This window comes from Bactrocera neohumeralis, chromosome 6 (genome assembly GCF_024586455.1).
Source record: "Bactrocera neohumeralis isolate Rockhampton chromosome 6, APGP_CSIRO_Bneo_wtdbg2-racon-allhic-juicebox.fasta_v2, whole genome shotgun sequence".
Classification (NCBI taxonomy): domain Eukaryota; kingdom Metazoa; phylum Arthropoda; class Insecta; order Diptera; family Tephritidae; genus Bactrocera; species Bactrocera neohumeralis.
Window position 1 is genome coordinate 72,860,059 of NC_065923.1, and position 22,162 is coordinate 72,882,220.

The 22,162-nt window shown below is 33.5% G+C and overlaps 1 protein-coding gene across 1 annotated transcript; it reads right to left on the reverse strand.

Moving 5' to 3' along the window:
- Window positions 1–1,004: 1,004 nt before the first annotated feature.
- Window positions 1,005–4,570, reverse strand: LOC126761878 (putative phosphatidate phosphatase). The gene has a single exon (XM_050478310.1). It carries the CDS (start codon window positions 3,549–3,551, stop codon window positions 2,553–2,555), a length of 999 nt encoding a protein of 332 aa, XP_050334267.1. The 5' UTR covers window positions 3,552–4,570; the 3' UTR covers window positions 1,005–2,552.
- Between the last annotated feature and the right edge of the window lie 17,592 nt (window positions 4,571–22,162).

Consider the following 22,162-nt stretch of genomic DNA (forward strand, 5'->3'; position numbering starts at 1 on the left):
TGATTAAATTGAAGGTTGTTCTAGGTACTCATATGAGAATCCTTAGCCACTATCAGGTTCAATTGGACGTTTGTTCAAGATTCTCATATGGGAATCCTTAGCGTTGATATACTATCTTTCTCATTTCGAATCCATAGCTCATGATTTGTCTTCTTGTAGATTGTAAATGGTCAGTAGTACTCAAAGTTATGATGGTGCTGTATACCTGCTGAAGATATTTGGAAAACAGGCTACTGTTCTTCTGGCGTTCGTTTTTTAGTTACCTTTTTTTACACTATGAGGTTAGCTGCAGGGATTTCCCCAAATAGATAGTATATTTTCCCAGTTACTTGCACGCCATGCTAAAGTATGAAGTCTACAGTGAATTTGAAATACAACTACAGTATAAAGTGATGAATAAACATAGCCCTAACGAATACCAAACAATAGTTGAAGCTGCACGTCCAGAACGAATCGTGTTTGTATCGGCTAGAATCGGCCAAGGACCTTCACATCATGCAGTGTTTCATGCTATGTCAAGATAAACAAAAACCTGTCGAAAAACGCTGTTCACTATCAACAGTGACCAATTAGGTATTGTACTTTCTCATAGTAGCAATTTGATACACTGTAAATTGAGATTATGTGACTTGAAAAGAAATTGTAAACGTTTTGGTATGAGAACCCAAAAAATTTGTGGAAATTTTTCCAACAAAACTCTCCATTCTTATGCAGTTTCTAACTATGTAACACATTATTTTTGAAAGGGAAAAAAACTACTATTATTTAAATTTAATAATTTTCAATAATTGAATAAATTTTTGCTGAATATAATATATGTATATATTTTTTCTAATTAAAAAAATTGTCTAAAATTGCCAACAATTTCACTTGTTCCAATTAAAATTATGTCAAATTGGTTTTCTACAAATTAAATAGCAATTTGATAGACTAAAATTTTGAAAAAAAGTGCCCAACTAGTCACAAGTGTAGACATTGTGTTGGAATAAATAAAAAACAGCATATTTTGTGATGATATAACAATAATTGTACTTTTTATTAAAAACAAATAAAATTCTTGAAGTTCTTCAAGCTGCGTTTGACGAATTTCGCCACAAACCAGTTTGTAAATATATACTATACTTATAGATACGAATACATAGATTCATAGATATAGTTACATAAATAATAATAAACAACAGTTTTTGTTTAAAAATATAAATACGTGTAGAATGAATAGTTGTTAATGGAAAGATAAATTAAAACAAGAAAAATAAACTTTGATATAATTTTAAAAATTTATAGCTGTAAATTTGTGAAAATAACTAATACACCATAGCTCAATAGATATTTGTATATATTATTTTTTTATAGTATATAAAGTTTACATACATAAGTATAACAATTGCAATTTAACTACTTTTTTCGTATGTATGTATGTACATACATATACTTATGTACTATAACACTGTTATGTCTATAATTGCAATTTAATTAGTTTTTTTTTTGTTAATATTCAAGTTTTCAAAAATATTCATATTAAATATTTAATAACAAGTATATTAGCTGCGCACTTTTGCACTACTTTCGTTTTTGGAGACTTACTATTTTACTGTTTTCTGTGCTTTTTATGACTTGCTACATTATGCTTGAATTAAATTGCAATGATTGGAGGTGTTGTAGACTTTGGAGAGTTTTTTGGAGACCTTGAAAATGCTATTTCTAAACTCAATGTATAAGCAATAAAACACGTAATATAACTTATTTATCAAGAATTAAATTTTGGAGACTTTTTCGGATACCTTAAAAATGCTATTTGTGAACTTCTATACAGCGCATATGCAATAAAACACGCGATATAACTTATTTATAAAGAAGTAAGTTTTGGAGACTTTGTGTAGAGTTTTTAAAATTTCTATAATTAAGCTACTAAACTTATTGTACAACAAATTTCACTTGAAATCAAAATCAAGTGTTTAGTAGTGTTGTAACAATTGTAGACTTGTAACAAAAGGCCTTTTGAGATTTTAATTAAACTTTAATTAGAACGTAAATACATACAATTAAGTAGCGGCGAATTTAGACAAATTTACAGTTATTTTTTAAAACTATTTTGTAGAGCGTACATTCGCATATGCTCCACTTAAGACAAGTATGTAAGTGATTAGTGCCAATGTTGGCAATTAGCAACAATTAGCGTTTGACTAAGCAGTTGCAGACCTCAACAAAATCATTCAACTGTGAAATACTGCAATGCATGCAGACATGTATGCAGATACACATATATACAAATACTTGCTTGCAAAATTTCACTTTGCTACACGAATTCCAATGCCACATGCGTGCATTGCAAACTTAAAATTAAACAAAAAACTAAAAGCAAACAAAAAAAAAACAATAAATATAATAACAAAATTGCAATGGCTTTCACTGCAGCTCAACTGCATTTCCAGACATCGCTTCAGTTTGTTGTTTTTTGAAGCACTGCCACTGCTGCTGCCACTTATGTATGTGTATGCGCGTGCGTTTCATTACATGTTGCCATTTCTCCGCCTGCTCCCGCAATGCCCACTTTACGGCACGTAACCATAGTTGTGGTATGTCTGACCGTAGGCGGCATGATTCGGTCCGTGGTGCTGCAGATACGGCACACTGCCAAATGTGTACGCGGGCAAGACCGGCGTCGCCGATTGCGCCGACGCAGCTGCCAAACCGGAGTGCACCAAGATTTTCGATGCCGCCGCCGAAGACGTTGAGCAACGGCCCTCGAAAAACTTGGCCACATAACGTGCCACCAGCCAAGCAAATAAAGCGCCCATCAATATACCCACCAGCACATCGGACCAGTGGTGCCAGTGATCGTTGATGCGTGTCAGCGCCACATACCAAGCCAACATTATGGCGCTGAATTGCAGTAAATGCTTCAGTAACTTGGAGCCGCGTGTGCTCAGCGCCACTTGTAAGTAGAGCGCTATATAGACCATGGCATAGAAGACAGTCGACGAGTGTCCGCTGGGGAAGGACATTGCCATTTCGGCCATCATCCTGTGACTAACATCGCTTTCGCACTTGTAGTCGGTAAAGTAGTGACCTTGATTCTGTTCGAATTCGCAGTTGGTGCCGTCACTCAAACGCGGCTTGCAGATGCTGAAGAAGTACGGACGCAAACGGCCGATCGAACGCTTCCCTATCTCGGTAGCGACTAGTGTCATCAGTAAGCCGAGCAAATAATAGCCTATTTGTGCGTAAATGTTCTTCCAACGACGCCCACAGTAGCACGACTCGTTTGCGGCATCTTGTGTTGTATGTTGTTTCTTGCCGCGACTATGTGATAATTGGCGAAAAAGTTCGACAACAAATATGACGATGAATGGTATGCCGAAGACTATAATGCATAGCACCGCAAACCCTATAGTTTGTGTGCCGGTGTAGGGATATTGTAGCGATTCGTCGCCGCAAAAGAAACCGCGCTTTTGTGGCGGCATCCATTGGCGCAAGGCCACTTCGACGGCAACCAGTAAGACAAAGAGTAGTAGATCGATGAAGCGTCGCAAAGCTACCATTGCAGACATGTTGTACTGATTTTCTGTTTATAATATGTTGTACACGAGTAATAAACTTAAATTTTTAGGCTTATGTGACTGTTTTATAAGATATTGGTGTTCAAAAGTTTGAACTACGTTGCTGGTTAAGTTTTCTTTTTGTGGCAATCAGTTTTTTTTTATTTCAAAGGCTACTTTCTTGTCTTTGCTTAACGTTTTTGTAATTTTCTTTGAAAATTCACTTGTTAGGTGCGTTATCTTATTTTAAAATTTGTTATATGTCGTTTTAGTGACTTTGTAGACTTTTGTGTAGAGTTCTCAAGTTACTGTTTTCGCTTTGTTTAACTTGCTAAAGCAGCTTTTACAATACTTGGCTCGATTTTTTAGACTTTCCTGTGTTTTGTAGACTTTGTAGACTTTTTTATTTTCTATATTTTGCTTATTTTAAACTACTTTTGCGCAGCACAAAGCATAAAAAATACGAAAATTTCTAATATACACTTTTCTAAGCGCTTTCAAAATTCTAACCACCGTTTACTATATGCACAACCTTGCGCCTGACACCTTTTTGTCGCTACTTTTTATCGTTTTCTTATTGCTTGCTGTTATTGCTGTTGTGTACATCACCGCATCAAGTTACTTTATACACAAATTGCCACTGTACATATTTGTTTCAATTATTCTATTTACTGGTTTTTTCTATAAATCACACAAATAATTTGTTAATTAACCGGAATTTAAAACTAACACCGAGAAACTTATTGTTCAGCAGCTACTTATTTCGTTCGTAAATTAGTTTTTTCGCAATGCAACTATTCAAATTATATGCATTTGTCGCTATAACGGTTGTTTTAAGTGCGCGCAAAAAATTAATATGCCACAATCGCCAACAGTTGCATTCAACTGTCGTTCGCCAACTGCACAAAGCGTTCAGCTTATTGGCACTGTTATTGCTTTTGCTACTGCTGCTGTTATTCGCTCACGAATTTTGCCGCGCCGCACAACACGCTCAGACCGCACTTGAAAACTGACTAACCTATCGGCATGAATGTAAATACAAATTGAATCTGGTGCCGCGAAACACCGGTTGGTGCGCAAAGCCAGCCAGCCAGCCAGCCAAGCAGCAGGTTTCAACCTACGATGCTTCATTGTTATGTTACATTATGGTTTTTGTTAACGTACGTGTGTTATTGGTGTTGTTATTGTAGTTGTTGTTATTGTCTTTGTTGGCAGCGCCTTTACTGCTGCAGTTGGCATGCCAGCAAAGCATTAGTGTGCAACAATACAAACAAAAACTCACGGCAAAAACAAAAAATCTCCACAAAAACAAACAACAAGACACAAAAACAACAAAAAATTAAAATTAATTTTTGTTGTTGTTACATTTCTGTGTTCACACTTGTCAGCTTCGGCATGCTGCGCTCCGTGGTCTCAGCAACACCAAACGCGACTCAACTCAGCTGTTCTTGCGCAGCTCTAGAGGCACCTTCGCGCAGCTTCTTCACCTGCCGCCGCGCGCTGTCAATTTGCGTACACAAGCTGTTAACCAAAAATCAAGCAACTCACACACATGCACACATCCATTTACATACGTGCTCTCAACAATTGCCAGCCAACGCGTTTGTAAAACTCATTGGGTGCCACATTTTTATGCAAAAAAGCTTGAAATGACAATAAGCAGTAAGATGTTTTGTTGTTTTCGACTGCTTGATCGCTCGTACGTTTGGCTCGATCAGCCAGCGAGTTAACAGCTCGCTCGCTACTCCAGTCGTCGCTGTTTACCTGTTGCCAACTGTTTACACAATTTCTCTGTCAATCACCTGCCAAGTGTTGTTGTTGGTATATGTGTTTGTGTTGGACCTTCACGGCACATCGACTTTCGCACAGACAGAGCGGCTTCGCAAACAAATGCAAGAATTTTCAGAATTTCTACGATATATGTATGTCAATGGTGCGCAAACATTTGGCAGGTACTTTAATTTTTGTACACTGAGAGAAATTTTTTGCACGCTGCACAGTGAATGTTTGTTGTGCCAGGAATTCGTGAATTGTTGTCAGTAATGGTTAGTGTCAGTTATCAAGGAAAAATTCTCAACTTAATACTAAGAGCTCGACTTGTCCTAAGCGAAGCTCCGTTTTGTAGGTTAGTTGCGACCTGAGGTCAGATCGGAAGAATACGCTGTCTTTGATCCGTCCGTGAATATGTAGAGCGTTGGTACTGTCAATTCAATCAGTCCACGTTCTCCAATTACGATGTGTTTAATTGTTTTTGGTCGAGTTCATAACAAGATTTTAACATGCCCTGTAACTTGTGACATGATGCACTGTCTTGCTGAAACAGTATTTTCTTCAAACGGCTCCCTCCGTTTTCAAGATAGCCGATTAAAATTATTTCATGCATCCCAAAATACAGAAGGTCAAGGCTTTGCCATCCGAATGTTGCGCCTTTCCACGCTATGGAGCGGGTTCATCGTGTGTTGTCCCCTTGGATGACTGTGGATTGGACTTTGGTATGAAATGATGGAGCCATGTTTCATCTGTCTCATATCGACACAAAAACTGGTGTTTATTACACTTGAACATCTACGAATCCTGCTCCGCATCATCAACACTTTGGCTCATACCCAAATATTCGTGAATGATATGATTAACTCGTTCAGTTGATATCTTTAGATCGTCTGCAGTCTCGAACAACTTCACTTTAAGGTCTTCCAAGATATTTTGTGGACTTTTTTGATGGTTTGTTGCTAACAATTTCTTATGGACGTCCACTGTGTTTGCTGACTTCGGTGCTCATTTCACCACGTCTTATTTTATCTTAGCATACCAGTCCTTGTTTGTTTTTTTCCAGGGCAATGTACGGAAACTCGTTATCAAGCTAAATATATGCTTCAACTGTAAGGATTTATTTCTGGTAGCGCCATCTATGTGTGAGACGGGGACTTTTCAATTGACCTGTTATACTTTCACAAATTCGTTAGAAAGTTTATTCGTTAAGATAACCAAATGAGAAAAATTAACTGAGTAACCTGGAACTTTTGTCCAAAGTTTAGAACTCTCCTCTCTAACGAATAGAATGAGTTATTACTTGTAAGAGAAGGTCCGCTAGTTTAAGAAAAGTGGGTTTTCATAAAAAATTTAGTTTGCACAAGCCTCTAATAATAATTTTCCAATCTTCGAACTCTTTAGTTGTAAGCCAACATTAAAATACAGCTCATTAACTCAAAACTGAACAAGCGGAACACCTCTACAAAACACTGATGGGCTGGCATATTAAAAAAAAATTCAAAATTGAGTACTCCTCTGCATATCCCATGCCATATTTATACATTTGAAAGATCGGAAGAAAAATTACCATATAAATATCCGCAGATAATACAAATATTAAATTCGCTATAAAAAAAAACCAAATACACTCATAAAAAAAAATTTGCATTTTCAGCTTAAAAATCAATTAATTTGGTTCCAAGTACCCCACCTTACAAATAATTCTGTTTTTATTATTTACCTCTTTGTTGCACGTTTTACGTTTTGCAATGCCGCTTTTATCAGCTAATTTATAAATAAAGCGAACTTTACGAATTCTGGCATGTCGTCTGGTCTGAGCATTTGCACACACGCACAGGCGCAGCTATAATATTCGTGCAACAATTGAAAAGCTTCCCCAAAGTGGGGGATATCCCGTAGATCGCCAAGTTTTGCCTGCACAATGATAACTTTCATTGCTATGTGAGTCAAACAAATTCGTTGGCGCATAATTTACCAAAACCCAGTGGAGAATTATTTGCGAGCAGTGGGGAGGAAATTGGCTGCACTGTCAATGTGTGGTGGTACCGTAGAGCATAGCTGGATTTAAAAGGAAAGTAAAGGTAAAAATTAGGGTTTGGAGTGCGCTAAAAATTTGTCAACATCAAATATTTATGCGTTGTGTTGAAAATAAATTAAATTTTAGTTACAATTTGATTTACTTCATCTTAAAATTTATTATTTGCCGTTTTTGTGAGTTTGTAGACTTTTGTGTAGAGTTTTTAAAGTTACTGTTTTCACCCTCTAAAGCATTTTTTACATTGTTTGCACAATTTGTTATCCTTTTGCGGGTTTTTAAGACTTTGGAGACTTTGTAGACTTTTTAATTTTTTCCTTTTGTGGTTATTTACAGCATATTTTGCGTAAGAAAACAAGGTTTTTATATATAAATTTATGATACATATTTATTTATAATATATATTATACATATTTTGGTATTTGCCAACATTAATTATTCAATAGTTGTGTCAAAAATAAACATATTAATTAACTTTAAATAGTTATTGCTCGTATGATTAAAATATGCTACAATATTTCAAATAAAAATCATGTAAGAAAAGTACATGTTACAAAGAGTTCAATGTATGTATTTATCGCCCAGTAGTCGTAGTACTGAATAAATGCCGAGGGTGCTGATTAATTAATGCTTAAGAGTATGAGCCAACCCACATGTGTTCACACTTTGCGATGTGGAATTTCCATATTCTCAATCAAACGCGGATATTTTTAGATAAGTTTCCTAGTTAGAAATTAAGAATTATGTGATTTTATTTATAAAAAGTGTAGAAAGTTTCCAATTAAGAATTATGCAATTTTATTCATAATAAGAGTAATCTCTACAATATTAATTTCACCACTGTTTTTTTTTTTTGTGAAATATGAGTTGATACACCTCTTTGTCATACTAAAGAATTTAATTGTGTAATTTTTTATAACTGCGAATCGAAGCTTTATTAAAGAGCTAGTTGTCAGTGGCAATATATTACTTAGCGTTACTTGAGCTTTCATAAGAAAATACTAAAGCTTTTATTTAATATAATAAACTAGCAAGCTTTAATTTGAATATTTTTATTTAAAAGCTTTTCGTGATGTACACACAGCTCAGCTTTCTAACGGTTTTTGTTGTATGAACTATCAGTGGATTATTTACATTTGTAAAGAATTGTAATTAGAATAGAATGCTGCTAAATTTAATTTAAAACAAATGACTTAAAGATAGTATACCATATGTATGTACGAGTATATGTTATGAAAAGCTTGAGTACTGTTGTATTCTTATAAAAAAATTTGAGTCACTGACTTCGAAAATTATAATTTTGCTGTATTCTGTGGAGACTTGAGATTTCATATAAACTATCAAATAACTTTGTAACTTCAACAAAATTTAGATAAAATAATATACAAATGATTAAATTATATACAAAAGTATTAACAATTAAAAAAAAATAATTTTTTACCAAAGTATGGAAAAAAATGTTACAAAGTCTCCAACAACTTCAAAATTCTAACAAATTTTGTAAATATTATCGGAAATGCTTAAGCGCGTTAACCAAAATAGCAACTTGCAAGACTCTACACAAATGTCTACAAACTCACAAAAACGGCAAATAATAAATTTAAAAATTAAATAACTATCTATTAACATATACATACATAAGTGAATATTGCAAGTTTACGTATAAAACCTTTGCTTTGCTGGCAAGATTACAGAAAATAAAAAGTCTACAAAGAATCCAAACAACTTAAAAAGTCCAACAAATTGTGTTAATATTGTCAGATATGCTTAAGAGTGTTAACCAAAGTAAAAACAGTAAGTTACAAAACTCTTCACAAAAGTATACAAACTTACAAAAACGGCAAATAACAAATTTTAAAATTAAATTACTCAAATTACTACAAAAAATTAATTTATTTTCGACACAACGTGTGAATATTTGATATTGGCAATTATTTAAGGCAGTCCAAACGAAATATTTTTAGTTGTTTACTTTCTTGCAAAATCAATCTAAGCTCTTCTTTGCACTATTTAAGCAAATATTGAGATAATTAGAATTCGCAAATTTGTTGTTAAAAAAACTTGATTTGCGGTGCAAAATATGCTGAAAATAACCAAATGACAGAAAATCAAAAAGTCTACAAAGTCTCCAATAATCTCAAAGGTCTAAAAATTTGTGTAAAAAAGTCAGAAATGCTTTAACGTGTTTACCAAAGTAGAAGCAGAAACTTGAAAAACTCTACACAAAAGTCTACAAACTCAAAAAAGGCAAATAATAAATTTTAAAATTACAGAACTCAAATTACTACTAAAGTTTAATTTATTTTTGACACAATGAGTGAATATGTGATGTTCCCAAATCTTTATCGTTCTCAAAAAAAAAGTTATTTAGTTTTTATATCTTGTCTAAATCAACAAATTCTCTATCTCACCTTATTAAAAACATGTGTAAAACCTGTGCCTTGTACCATGGTAAAAGAACAAATATTTTTTTGCCTGAAATATCAAAAAATTTGAAAATCTTGCCTTACAACTTCAAATCTTTTTTGTAGTAGCGCTTTCCCAAACAGAATTTTTGCATTTAGAAACTAATTATGAAACGTTGATAAATTTGAAACTGATAAATTTTCGGTTATTTATTTTTGTTTTATATATTTTAATGGTCACAAAGAAAATTACTAAAAATAGAATGTAAACAAATAGTGACTAATATTAATTGGATAATAATTATATGAGCAATTATATTGTTGCCGCCGGGCGGACAAACTAAAAATAAAAAAGAGTTTTTATATTAAAGTTACATATACCACAAGCATATATAAACGAATGTGTTTAATTAAAAACTAAAAATTAAAAAAAAAAATTGTGTTTTCCATTTTTTTACTCTTGAGTTTTGTAAAATAGTTAATAATACTCTCGCAACATGTTACACAAAGAAACATTTTTTTTTTTATATTTTTTGTAAGTCTGAAATTTTTTGTCAACAAATAAGTAATATTAATTACATGTGTCTATATAAGACAATCAATAAAAATATTTGAAAAAATTACAAAAAAAAATATTTAAAAAAATTATTAAAAAAACAAAATTATAAAACAAAATATTAAAAAAACTTATGAAAACAAAGTTATAAAAAAAATATAAAAATCAATTATAAAAAAATTACAAAAATAATAATAATAAAAAATTATTCCAAAAAATTACTAAAAAATGTAGCAATAAAAATTAAAACAAAAAATTATAAAAAAATTATAAAAAAATTAAAAAAAAATATGATATTTAGAAGTCGCTTTAATTTCTTTAAATATTACCATAAACTTTTCTTAAACAAACTTTGAAAAATATAAATCAATTATAGCAATAACTTAAAAGATCTCTCTTACTGCCTGACCTTTAAATATTTAGACATTACTTACTTGACTGCTTCGTTTTACCAGTTGACGCAATTTTACTTCCATATTCAAGTTACAAAAACTCCAATCTGTAATTAAATATTAACAAAAATGTGTTCAAGTGTTTGCAGATCACTCGTAAACCACTTGAAAATTAACGAAATATTTAATTGAAATTTTTCGTAAATGGTCTCGCAGTTACACAAGCATATTATGGGGAAAATAGGTCAATGGGCAGCACTAACATGTTATACTTATGCATGATTTCATGATATTGATATTTGTATATTTCACATATATACATATGTATGTGCTTGCTAAAAAATGCATGAAAACGAGCAGATCGTTAAAAAGATAAAGCTATTTTATGCAATAACATTTTCTCCCGAAGATTGGCTATGAAAATATATGGGCAAAAAATAGTAAAACTTTAATTTAGAAATTATAATTTTCAAATCAAAATCTATGATTAATTTGATGTTTTATTTGGCACAGCTGACATCAACAGTCATACTAAGCTAGAAAAAAAAATATAAAAGAAATATTTCGACGAATGGATTTTCGCGCGAAATTTAAATTAAAAAGTCTTACTATTATACTCATAGTCTTACTATTTTTTGCCCAAAAAAAATAAAATATTTTTATAGCGAATTCGCGGGAGAAAATGTTAGTGCATAAAATTCATACCTTGTATAGTATACTGCTCGTTTTTATGCATTTTTCTATCTTGTTATGAGCACATACATACTTATGTATGTACATATATATAATATATGCCTGCTTGCTCCATTAAATCAAGTAAATGATACAAAATGCATAGATTTCATTACAACAACCACAGTTGTATCACATGCATAGTCACATACCCATTTACATTTGTTGCAAATGCATTTGTATGCGTGTATGTATGTGTAAGTATGTATGTGTTATTATAAGCATTTTCACACAAGTAGCTCATCAGCAAAACAAAAAATAAAATAAAATTACGAGTATCATGTTTATCTCATAACATTGACATTAAGAGTAAGAAAAATTAAATTAGGCCACCCTAATGGAAATTTTCGACTTAAATTTAGTTTCAAAATTATATTAAATTGTATGAAAATATTATTTATTTCGCAAGAAAACTTCACAAAATTTTGTAGCGATAATTATCTAAGGCAACACTAAGATGACTGAAGAAATTTTCGAAATTAGATCACTATAGCATATAGCTGTCATATAAACTGAACAAGCGGAGTCAAGTCCTTATATATAGAACTACTTTATTTGACGAGATATCTTCATTAAATTTGGCAGGGATTATTACACAAGGCAAGGCCATAATATTCCAACAAATTTTTGATATCGGACTACTATATCATATAGCTGTCATACAAACTGGTCGATCAAAATTTAGTTCTTGTATGAAAAACTTTTTTACTTGACAATATATCTTCACAAAATTTAGTATAAATAACTGGTCAAAACAAAGCTATATTATCTGAAAATTTTTTTCAGATCGGTTAACTATAGCATATAGCTGCCATACAAACTGGTCGATCGAAATTAAGTTCTTATATGAGAAACTTTCGTTTGACAAGCTAGCTTCACGAAATTTGGTAGAAATGATTTTCTGAGGCAATGCCATATTATCTGAAGAAAATTTTCTAGATCGGACTACTATATCATATAGCTGCCATACAAGTTGGTCGATCAAAATACAGTCCTTGTATGAACAACTTTTTTCATTTGCCTTTATGAGAGATTCACTGCTCTCAGAAATATCTTTCTAAAGTTGAGTTGTTCTAAAAAATATTTATCTCTACGGAAAAACTACTCAAAGTGTACTCTCCTTTGCTTTTCTTTCTCTTATGATGATTGCCTATACTTCAGTGTACCTCAAACTATTTAAACCTTCACCCATCTAGCAAATGTTGAACTACCACTGCTAGTTTTCGTAATTAATTGATTATAATATAAACTAAATACCCCTTATAAAAATATATTTTTACTGCAACTGCACCCAAAGCACGCAAATTTCCTACTGGGTCACTTGAGCGCAAATAAAATACCACAATGTCGTGTCGCTTGTGAGAAAAAAGCTCTTCACATTCGATATCAGAAGTTTCGCAAAGCGATTGACAGTTGCAATAGCCACTCAAGCGTCACGAATGAATCGAAAAAAAATAATGCCGAAGAAAAGAAAACAAGCAGACAAGCGGGGCACAAGCAGTCACCCGCTTGTTTATTGCCACTTTTGTTTATGCTTTTCATACAAACAGTTATCTGACAATGGCGGCGAGATCGCTTTTATGCTACAAGCGCAACAAAGTGTTGAGCGCTGAGTGGTCAGTGGCCGCGCGCCGGTGCTGCGCATGTATATATGTATGTATGTGTGCGTGAGCATGCTAAGCAGAATTTATTTGCGGCTATCTGCATACATATCTGCATGGAACTTAAAGTAATTTGCCGCAAATTGAGTGGCCTACTTTTTGTTCCACTTTTGTATGCCAACCACATACAAGTGTGAGTGTGTGTGTGTGTGCCTGCCTATTGACTCAAGCTCATTAGCCGCCGGCGTAGAATTATCGACAGCGTCTTACGAAATATTGTGCACTTGAATGCTCACTTATTATCATCTGCGCACTTATCTTCACCAACACACGCAAGCATGCACACATACTACATATGTGGTTCCCACTGCGCGTTCATTCGTTCCTTCGATTTTTCGATTTCTCGATTTTTCACCCGCTCGTATCAAATGTCAGCGATTGCCAATGGCACTGTCAGCGCTTAATGAATTGGCCGCTCGGCATTATCTACGCTGGCAAACAATATAAATTAGTAGCTGCAACTTAAAGTGCCGGCTACCTTGAGAAATTCGTAAATGCAGCAACAAGTAAACACTTCGACCTAAATTGGGCGCTGACTTAGATAGCCAAAACTGCATTTGAGGGGTTGTACTCACTTGCAAGTCAGAAAACAGGAAATTTTCTTGTTAATTTCTTTGAAAAAGAGGAATTTTATTTAATTAAAAGTAAATATAAAAAAATATATATTCACGGAATTTAATATATATCTATGTATATATTTACAATCGTTAATGGAATTTCCAAAATTTTTGCGTTCCTTTGGTAACGCAGCTGATTCCTGGTAGAACCGCCGAAAAAAGTTGTCTGGCGCTGAGTTAAATGTTTCTGCTTAAAAAAATATTATTACTCCTTAAAAAAGTAATCATAGAAGGTCTCGTCAAAATTTTGATTTTTGGCTAAAATTTTTGATTTTTGTAATTTTCCAACAAAAAAACCTTTTTTTCTGAATTCCGGTTTTCAAAATTCTTATCAATTTTTCGAATTCCCAAAAAAAAGTATTTTTTTCTGAAAAAATTTTCATTTCAGAGAAGCTTTCGTTTTTCAAAATTATATAAATTTTTCGATTTCCAAAAAAATTTTAATATCAGAGAGACTTTCGATTTTCAAAATTCTTATCCAATTTTATGACTCCCAAAAAATTATTTTTTTTCTTATTTTCGATTTTTAAAATTCTTATAAATTTTTCGAATTCCAAAAAAAAAATTTCTTCCGAAAATTAATTTCAGAAAGACTTTCGATTTTCAAAATTCTTATCCATTTTTATGAATTCCCAAAAAATATATTTTTTCTGATTTTCGATTTTTAAAATTCTTATAAATTTTTCGAATTTCCAAAAAAAAAATTTTTTTCTTGAAAATTTATTCTCAAAAGAGAAATTTTTCGATATTCCCAAAAAAAAATTTCTCCTGAAAATTAATTTCAGAAAAACTTTCGATATTCAAAATTCTTATCCATTTTTATGAATTCCCAAAAAATTATTTTTTTTTTTTTGATTTTATAAATTTTTATCCATTTTTTGACTTCCCAAAAAAATATCGTTTTTCTTGAATTTCCATTTTCAAAATTTTATCAATTTTTCGAATTCCAAAAAAAAAAATAATTTTTCCCAAAAAAATTTAATTTCAGTGAGACTTTCGATTTTCAAAACTCCTATCCATTAAAATATCTTTTAGCTGAATTTAGTTATCAAAATTCTTAGGAATTTTTCGAATTCCAAAAAAAAAAATAATTTTTTCTGAAAAAAAAAAATTCATTTCAGAGAGGTTTTAGATTTTCAAAACTCTTATCAAAAATCTTATTCGTTCGTTCACTTCCTGAAAAATCCAGGAAAGTCATCTGAAAATTTCAAGCCAAAATTTCATTTCAGAGAGGTTTTCGATTTTAAAAATTCTTATCAAAAATCTTATTCATTCGTTCACTTCCTGAAAAATCCGGGAAAGTCATCGGTGTAGCCCTTTCGAAGAAATTTCTTTCAACGTCTCTTAAAACACCGTTTCGAGCAAAAATGTTTGGAAATTTTGGCAGCCGATTACACTAAGTTGAAAAAATCTTGAAGGACGCACATATCTTCGAAACTATTTGCCGGTACAATTTAAAATTTTAGAAGAATATTCTTCAATGTTGCAAAAATTAAAAGGCGATAACGGTCGCCATTGACGTTTACGTTCTCTCAGGCATCATTTTTGAAGAAATGAGAACCGTTGATTCCTCCGGACTACAAACTGCACCAAACCGTTATTTTTCTGGACGAAATGGCAGCTCTTGAATCACTTCAGGTTGCTCTTCGTCCCAAATGTGGCAATTTTGCATGTTTGTGTACCCATTGAACCATAAATGAGCCTCTTCGCTGAACAAAATTTGGCTCTTCGGATTTTCTTGGAACTTTTGAAGAGCCCAGTTCCTCAGTTTTTGAGATATTAATCTGAAATTTTGCGGACTCTCTTTTTTCGCCCAAGAAGATGCCCATTCATCGGAACCGCCGATATCGGATCACTATAGCATTTGGCTGCCCTATAGACTGAACTATTGAAATCAAGTGCTTGTATGGAAACTTTTTCATCTGTGAAGGGTATTGACGAAGTTAACGTTCTTTTATTAGTTTTATTTACTCTAGTAACTGCTCGATTATTTATTTATGTCGCCACCATCGCAGGTGCAGTATTTCCACTAATCCCTTTGGCACGACGCTTACAAAAGAACTAGCACTTTGAAGTTCATAAACACACACAAACACACACACACATACATAAGCATACTCTTCTAGCACAATTGAGCGGCTTATCACAAAAACAACAACTAGAAAGTGCTTTGCTAGACATTAAGCAACAACACTTGTCACACTGCTAATACCAAAGCGTAGGCAGCAGAAGTGAACAAGAAGAGCAGCCGCTCATCTAAGCAGCCGGCAGCTACGTTAACGTCAGCATCTGAGTTGTGAAAATTATTTAATTACATTTGATAATTGAATAGAATTTTAACACAATGAACTTTCATGCTGATGACTGGATGTGGATGAGCGTTTGGGTATGCGCCGACAGAGGATGAGATTGCCAGCGAGCATTTTAGCGCAATTGATGGGCATACGAACAGACAGACAGACAGACAGACCCACATATACATCGACACAATTACTGCAAAAACGCAATTACAATTGCCACCGACAGACATTCCTCACTTAAGCTAAAATGATAGTCACTGCAACAACAACAATGACAAAACAATGTGCTTATATTGCAGCAACAACAAATATACATTTCGCTAAATTTCGTCGACGCTGACACAATGACAAAGACAACTCAATTGTGCGAAATGGCGAATGATTTTGAGCATAAATTATATCGCAAAAATGCCAGCAATTCCTGTGCCTCAGTGCCTCGTTGCCTGGTGGCCGGTGAGTAGGTACACACTCTTTGCTTTATGTGTAAATTGCAGGAAACAAGTGTTAAATCAAAAAAATTAACTCATACTTTGTTTGAGTTTTCTTTGTGCATAATTGCTGTGAACTCATAATTCTCAACAGGTTCATGAACTCTCCATGTCGATAATGACTAATTTTCAGTCTCTCATGGCATCAATGCCAAGCGCTAGCAGTAAGCGAAGTAGCAAGCTGTATGGGAGATAATAAAAAGATCTATTTATTATTACGCTGATCCAACAATGTTTACTCTTAACAAAAAGGGAACATCAAAATCGCCCAAAAATGTTGAAACCCATTTCTATTGTAAGTCTAACTCTGAGCACCGACAAATTTTCTAAAAGTTCCGGTTTGGATTTTAACTTAAACAATATACATATGTATCTGTATTTTGGGAAGATCATGCTAAGTACTCTTATATATACTTATTTATTGATTGTATGTGTAGCTGCTCGAAGCATGTGTATCTCTATTTGCTACTAACACTTTTTCTCGATGCCCGAACTTTCCATATTCTCCTATTTATGACAGTCTATTGTTTTTCTCCCTCAAACTGACGGTCTGACCAATACAATGCTGTAATGGAATTGAGAAAAGTTTATTTTATTTTTGACACAATGATGTGATGTTGGAAAATATTTAGCACTCTCCAAACGAATTATTTCCTTTATACTTTCTTTCTAATTCAATTTATATTTTTGGTTACCTCATTTATGTACAAAAACTGTGCTTTGTAACCAACGTATGGAAAATAAAAAAGTCTACAAAGTCTCCAACAACTCCAAAAGACTAAAAATTTGTGTAAATATTGTCGAAAGTGCTTTAAAAGGTTCCCCAAAGTACAAACAGTAATTTGGAGAACTCTACACAAAAGTCTCCAAACTCACAAAAACGGTAAATAATAAATTTTAAAATTAAATAACTCAAATTGCTACTAAAGTTGAATTTATTTTTGACACAAAGAGTGAATATGAGATGTTGGAAAATATTTAGCGCTCCGTAAACAGAAGTTCTTTCGTCTTTACTTTCTGTCTAAACCAATATATTCTTTACCTTACCTTATTTAACATATGTGTAAAAACCGTGCTTTGTAGGCTGATCTTTTTTTATTGGCACAGAGATAATTACAGTCATAAATCTAGTGTTGCCTGTCGAGACTCGAACACTATTACAAATAACTTTTATTGAAGAGTAGCTGAGTAGCATAACACAGGAAGCTCAGAACCTTAACATTTACTTTGAGTAGACTTTACGAAACTTTTTTACATATTTTTTTTTGCCCACGATACTGTCATATTCATCCTGATACTCTTTAGTTGGTCCAAACACCGATATTATATTTAATGCTTTTCTTACTGTTTTATGATATTGATAATGAAAAATATGTCAGAGATATGAGGTTGGCTTGAATATTGGATCATTAGTTTTTAGCAACTTTTCTATTTTTACTTTTGTAAACCGTTAGCATGACTATACTACGTAGGCTGTCTTTTATATTTCGATATTTGGCAACCCTAGTGTTGCAATACGGCAACTCGTAAGGTTTGTCATTTTTGATGTTATACTTACCCAGAACGTTTTGACATACGATCGCTCTTTGTGTTATTTACAGTAACTTCAAATGTTCAACTCGGCCTAAAAATGGTATAAAATCGCGAATATTTTCGGGCGATCATTTTTACAACTTTCGACGTGGATCTCCTCAGCAACAGTGCATCGATGATATATGTATATACATGACCAGCGCGGGTTACCACCACCATGCCTGTCTCTCTGCCCTTCTAAGTATATGCGAACTAGTTCCTCAGTTATTGAGATATCAGTCTGAAATTGAGCACACGTCGTTTCCCCAACAAGAAGCTGCTCACTTGTCAGAACCGCTGATATTTTATATCTAAAGCGTATAGCTGTCATACAAGTTGACCGACCCAACCCAAGTCCTTGTAAGGAAAACTTTTTTGGTTGACAAGATATCGCCACAAAATTTGGCACAGATAATTACTTAAGGCAATATTATAATTTCCGATCATATAGTTCAGATAGGGATACTATAGCATATAGCTGCCATACAAACTGATTGAGCAACTTCAAGTCCTTGTATGGAAAACTTTTTTATTTGATGAGATACTCTCGCGAAATTTGGCACGGATAGTTTTTGAAGACATTTTTATAATCTCTGAAGAAACCGTTTTGATCGAACGACTATAGCATATAGCGGCCATACAAACTGATTGAGCAACCGCAAGTCCTTGTATGGAAAACTTTTTTATTTGATGAGATACTTTCGAGAAAATTTGGCATGGATAAGTTTTGAAGATATTTTTATAATCTCCGAAGAAATCGTTTTGATCGAACGACTATAGCATATAGCGGCCATACAAACTGACCATTGAAACTCCACTATGTGCTCAGCCTGAGGAGTTTCCCTCAATGCTTGCTGAAAGTTGGTTTGTGTGGGTGATTTTAATGCCGCAAAGCGATAATATTTATAATTTTATGATGTGACAAATCAATCAATCAACGCTTAGCTACCGAAAGTAGTAAACAGTTAGATAACTTTGTATAATAACAAATATTTTACATCCAACTAAGCACAATAGCCTAGACCCTGAAAAGTGGAAATGCCAATAAAAAGGCAATGATTTAGTAATATTTGTGTTTGTGTATTTCTGCTGCTCATTTACTCATTTGATTGATTGTAAATTGACAATTGCCAAGACACAAACACACACACCTACACGTGCAACCACACACACTTAGATGTGTGTCTCCAAGCGATAAGTCAATATAGTGGACTATGCCTATACTTTCTAATAGCTAGCTAAGTACTTAAGCACACACACTTTGTACGGTATGCCATGCAACAACAACAACAATAATTCTACAAATACAATATTTGTGCAGCATACGGTAAGTGCATTAGCAAATTTCTCGCGTATCTGCAACGAGAGATGGCGAAGTCAAAGTGTCACTGCACTAACGGATATGGAAGTAAGCTAACTGTACACACGAAAAATGTGAAAAAGTTGTAATAAAGTATCTGCTTATGCGCGCACTTGCCACTCTTCCCACGTTTGTGTGTGTGCGTGTGTGCGCTTACATGTGTCGCTGAGTGTTAACATAATAGTCAGGCGTTGCTGCGGCTGTTGTCAGTGACTGCGCTGCTAACGTAGGCGCTCACAGCGGCTGCGCGCTGTCAGCTTAATGCACAAAGCGTGATTGGTTTGGTGTGTGCGGCGACGCCGCTGAGTGGTTTTGAAGTGAAAAGGTCAATATTGACAGACCGACTCACACTTGGCGATGCAAGCAAGCGTACAAATGGACATGCAACGGCGTATTTGCATAAGTGTGCGTACAAAATTTATGTAAATACATTTATGGAAATGTTGCTTTTCCTCACTTCGTGCATACATGTCGGTGTATGGGTGTCTGCGCAAACGCGGAACGCCAAATGCCAAACGCAATAGTTCACAAAACAACAACAACCATAAATAATGAGCCAAAAACCACTAGCTACAACAACAACAACCACAACTGATGCGTTATGTGTGTAAGTGGCAATAACATTTTATTTATGTGCTGGCTTTCTCATGTTGTTGTTGGCTTTTATTGCACGCGCACTTTACATCGTTGTTGTTCTTGTGTCAATTTTTTATGCTGCAAGATTATACTGTGACACCCAATAATTGATGTACGCGAGAATGACGCTTAAATTGAATTAGAGCTTGGAATTGCTTATATATTTCTTACACAAAACTTTAAATTACGATGTAAATTCAAAATGTGGTAACTCTAGATGAAAGTATTACAAAAACAAAACAACAACATCGGTTGTACAGCAGTTATATAAAGTATGCTTCACAGTTGCATTTCTTATAGCATAAAAGTGTGTATAAAAGATCTTTATCTGCAATTTTGAACGATAGGTTTGTATGGCAGCCATATGCTATAGTAGTCCGATCTGAACCATTTCCACGTGGTTTGTAGAGTTGTCTTTGAAAATAATTTGTGCCAAATTTTGTTAAAATAACTTAAAAAACTAAAAAGTTTTTCATACAAGGACTTGATTTTGAACGTTTCTATCAGCTATATGCTATGTAATTCGACACCAATATATTTTTTATGACGGACAGACAATAAGCTGATGCCAAAGTTTGTGTAGATATCTCTTCAAATAAAAAAATTTGATTTCACATTTGATATTATAGCGCAGGCTTTAGGATGATATCTACGCCAAATTTCGTACAGGTATCTCTGCAAATAATAAAGTTTTTCATACAAGGACTTGATTTTGATCGATCAGTTTCTATGACAGCTATATGCTATATTGGTCCGATCGGAAAAGTTTATTGAGATGTTATAGCGTAGACTTCCATAAAAAAATTGTGAGAAGTTTCATGAAAATATTTTGAAAAATCAAAAAGTTTTTCATACAATTATTTGATTTTGACCGATCACTTTGTATGGCAGCTATATGCTATAATCCACCGATACCACCGATTCCAACAAATGACAAGCATTTTGTAGAGGAAAATGTGTGTGTAAAATGTCAGATCGATAGCTCGTAAACTGAGCGGTTATTTCTCTGATATAAGGACAGAAATGACTAAATTGATTCAGCTGATCATTTGTCTATATCGTCACCTAAAATGCAAAACAACCTATCAGCAAAAAAATCGGAATTGAGTTTTTTATTGCTTACGATGCAATACATCATATTACATATATGTAGCATTAAATTTTAAGCTTCCGCTCTCAAATATAACCAATATGTAACAAATATATAACCATTATATGTGTAATATATAACCAATATATAACCATTTTATAACCAAACTCAAATTTTGTTTTAATGTGAGTGGTTTCTATTATTTTATTATTGTTTCGCCTGTCAATTTATGAAAAGTGATGTTCCGCTAGTCTGCATTTTAGGTGATGATATGTATGTAAATTATGGGGTCTTCTGCTTTTGGTGGCTATAAACTTCGTTGTTTAGTTGTACAGTGCATAAAAAATCTACATGGCAACCCTGTGCATATGAAATCACCCATATTTTATATAAAACTTAAGTTTCTCAAACTGAGTTTGGGTCGCTGCCGCATATTGCGGTTGACACTTGCTACTTGACTAGTCATTGACACTCATTATTTATTTCAATGAAGCGTGCGTACAGCTACGCACATACATGCACACACACATGATATATAAACATATATATATATAATATTTCGTATATAAAACTGATCTTTGCGGCCGCCATGTCAGCGCTTGTGTGGCTATGTTTCACTTGCAACGCCGCCCTTTCGTCTAATATAAACTGATTATAAAAGCGTAGAACAGCATCAAGCTTAACAACAAACACAATTAAATGTGAATAACAACAAAAAACAAACTACCAGCTGTCAAAAAATGCCATAAAGTGCTTGACAAAATAATTTTCTTGCACGTAACCTCAAATAAAACTAACTTATATATGGAGAGCATGGCTGTTGGTTGCTGTTGTTGCTTTACTAAATGTATGTTTGTGTGTGTGTGCGTAGTTTTAAACATACAGGCATGATTTGCTGGATGCCCGATTGACATCAAGCACGCTGTTTTTTGTAATATTAGCTTGTACTTGAAAATTAAGTGATCCCTAGCGATCGCGTACCACAAGAGACCTAGTCAGCCCCTCAGCC

Bases quoted from the DNA above. Each gene is read 5' to 3' on its own strand.
- LOC126761878 (XM_050478310.1), bottom strand. From the start codon at position 3,551: ATGTCTGCAATGGTAGCTTTGCGACGCTTCATCGATCTACTACTCTTT.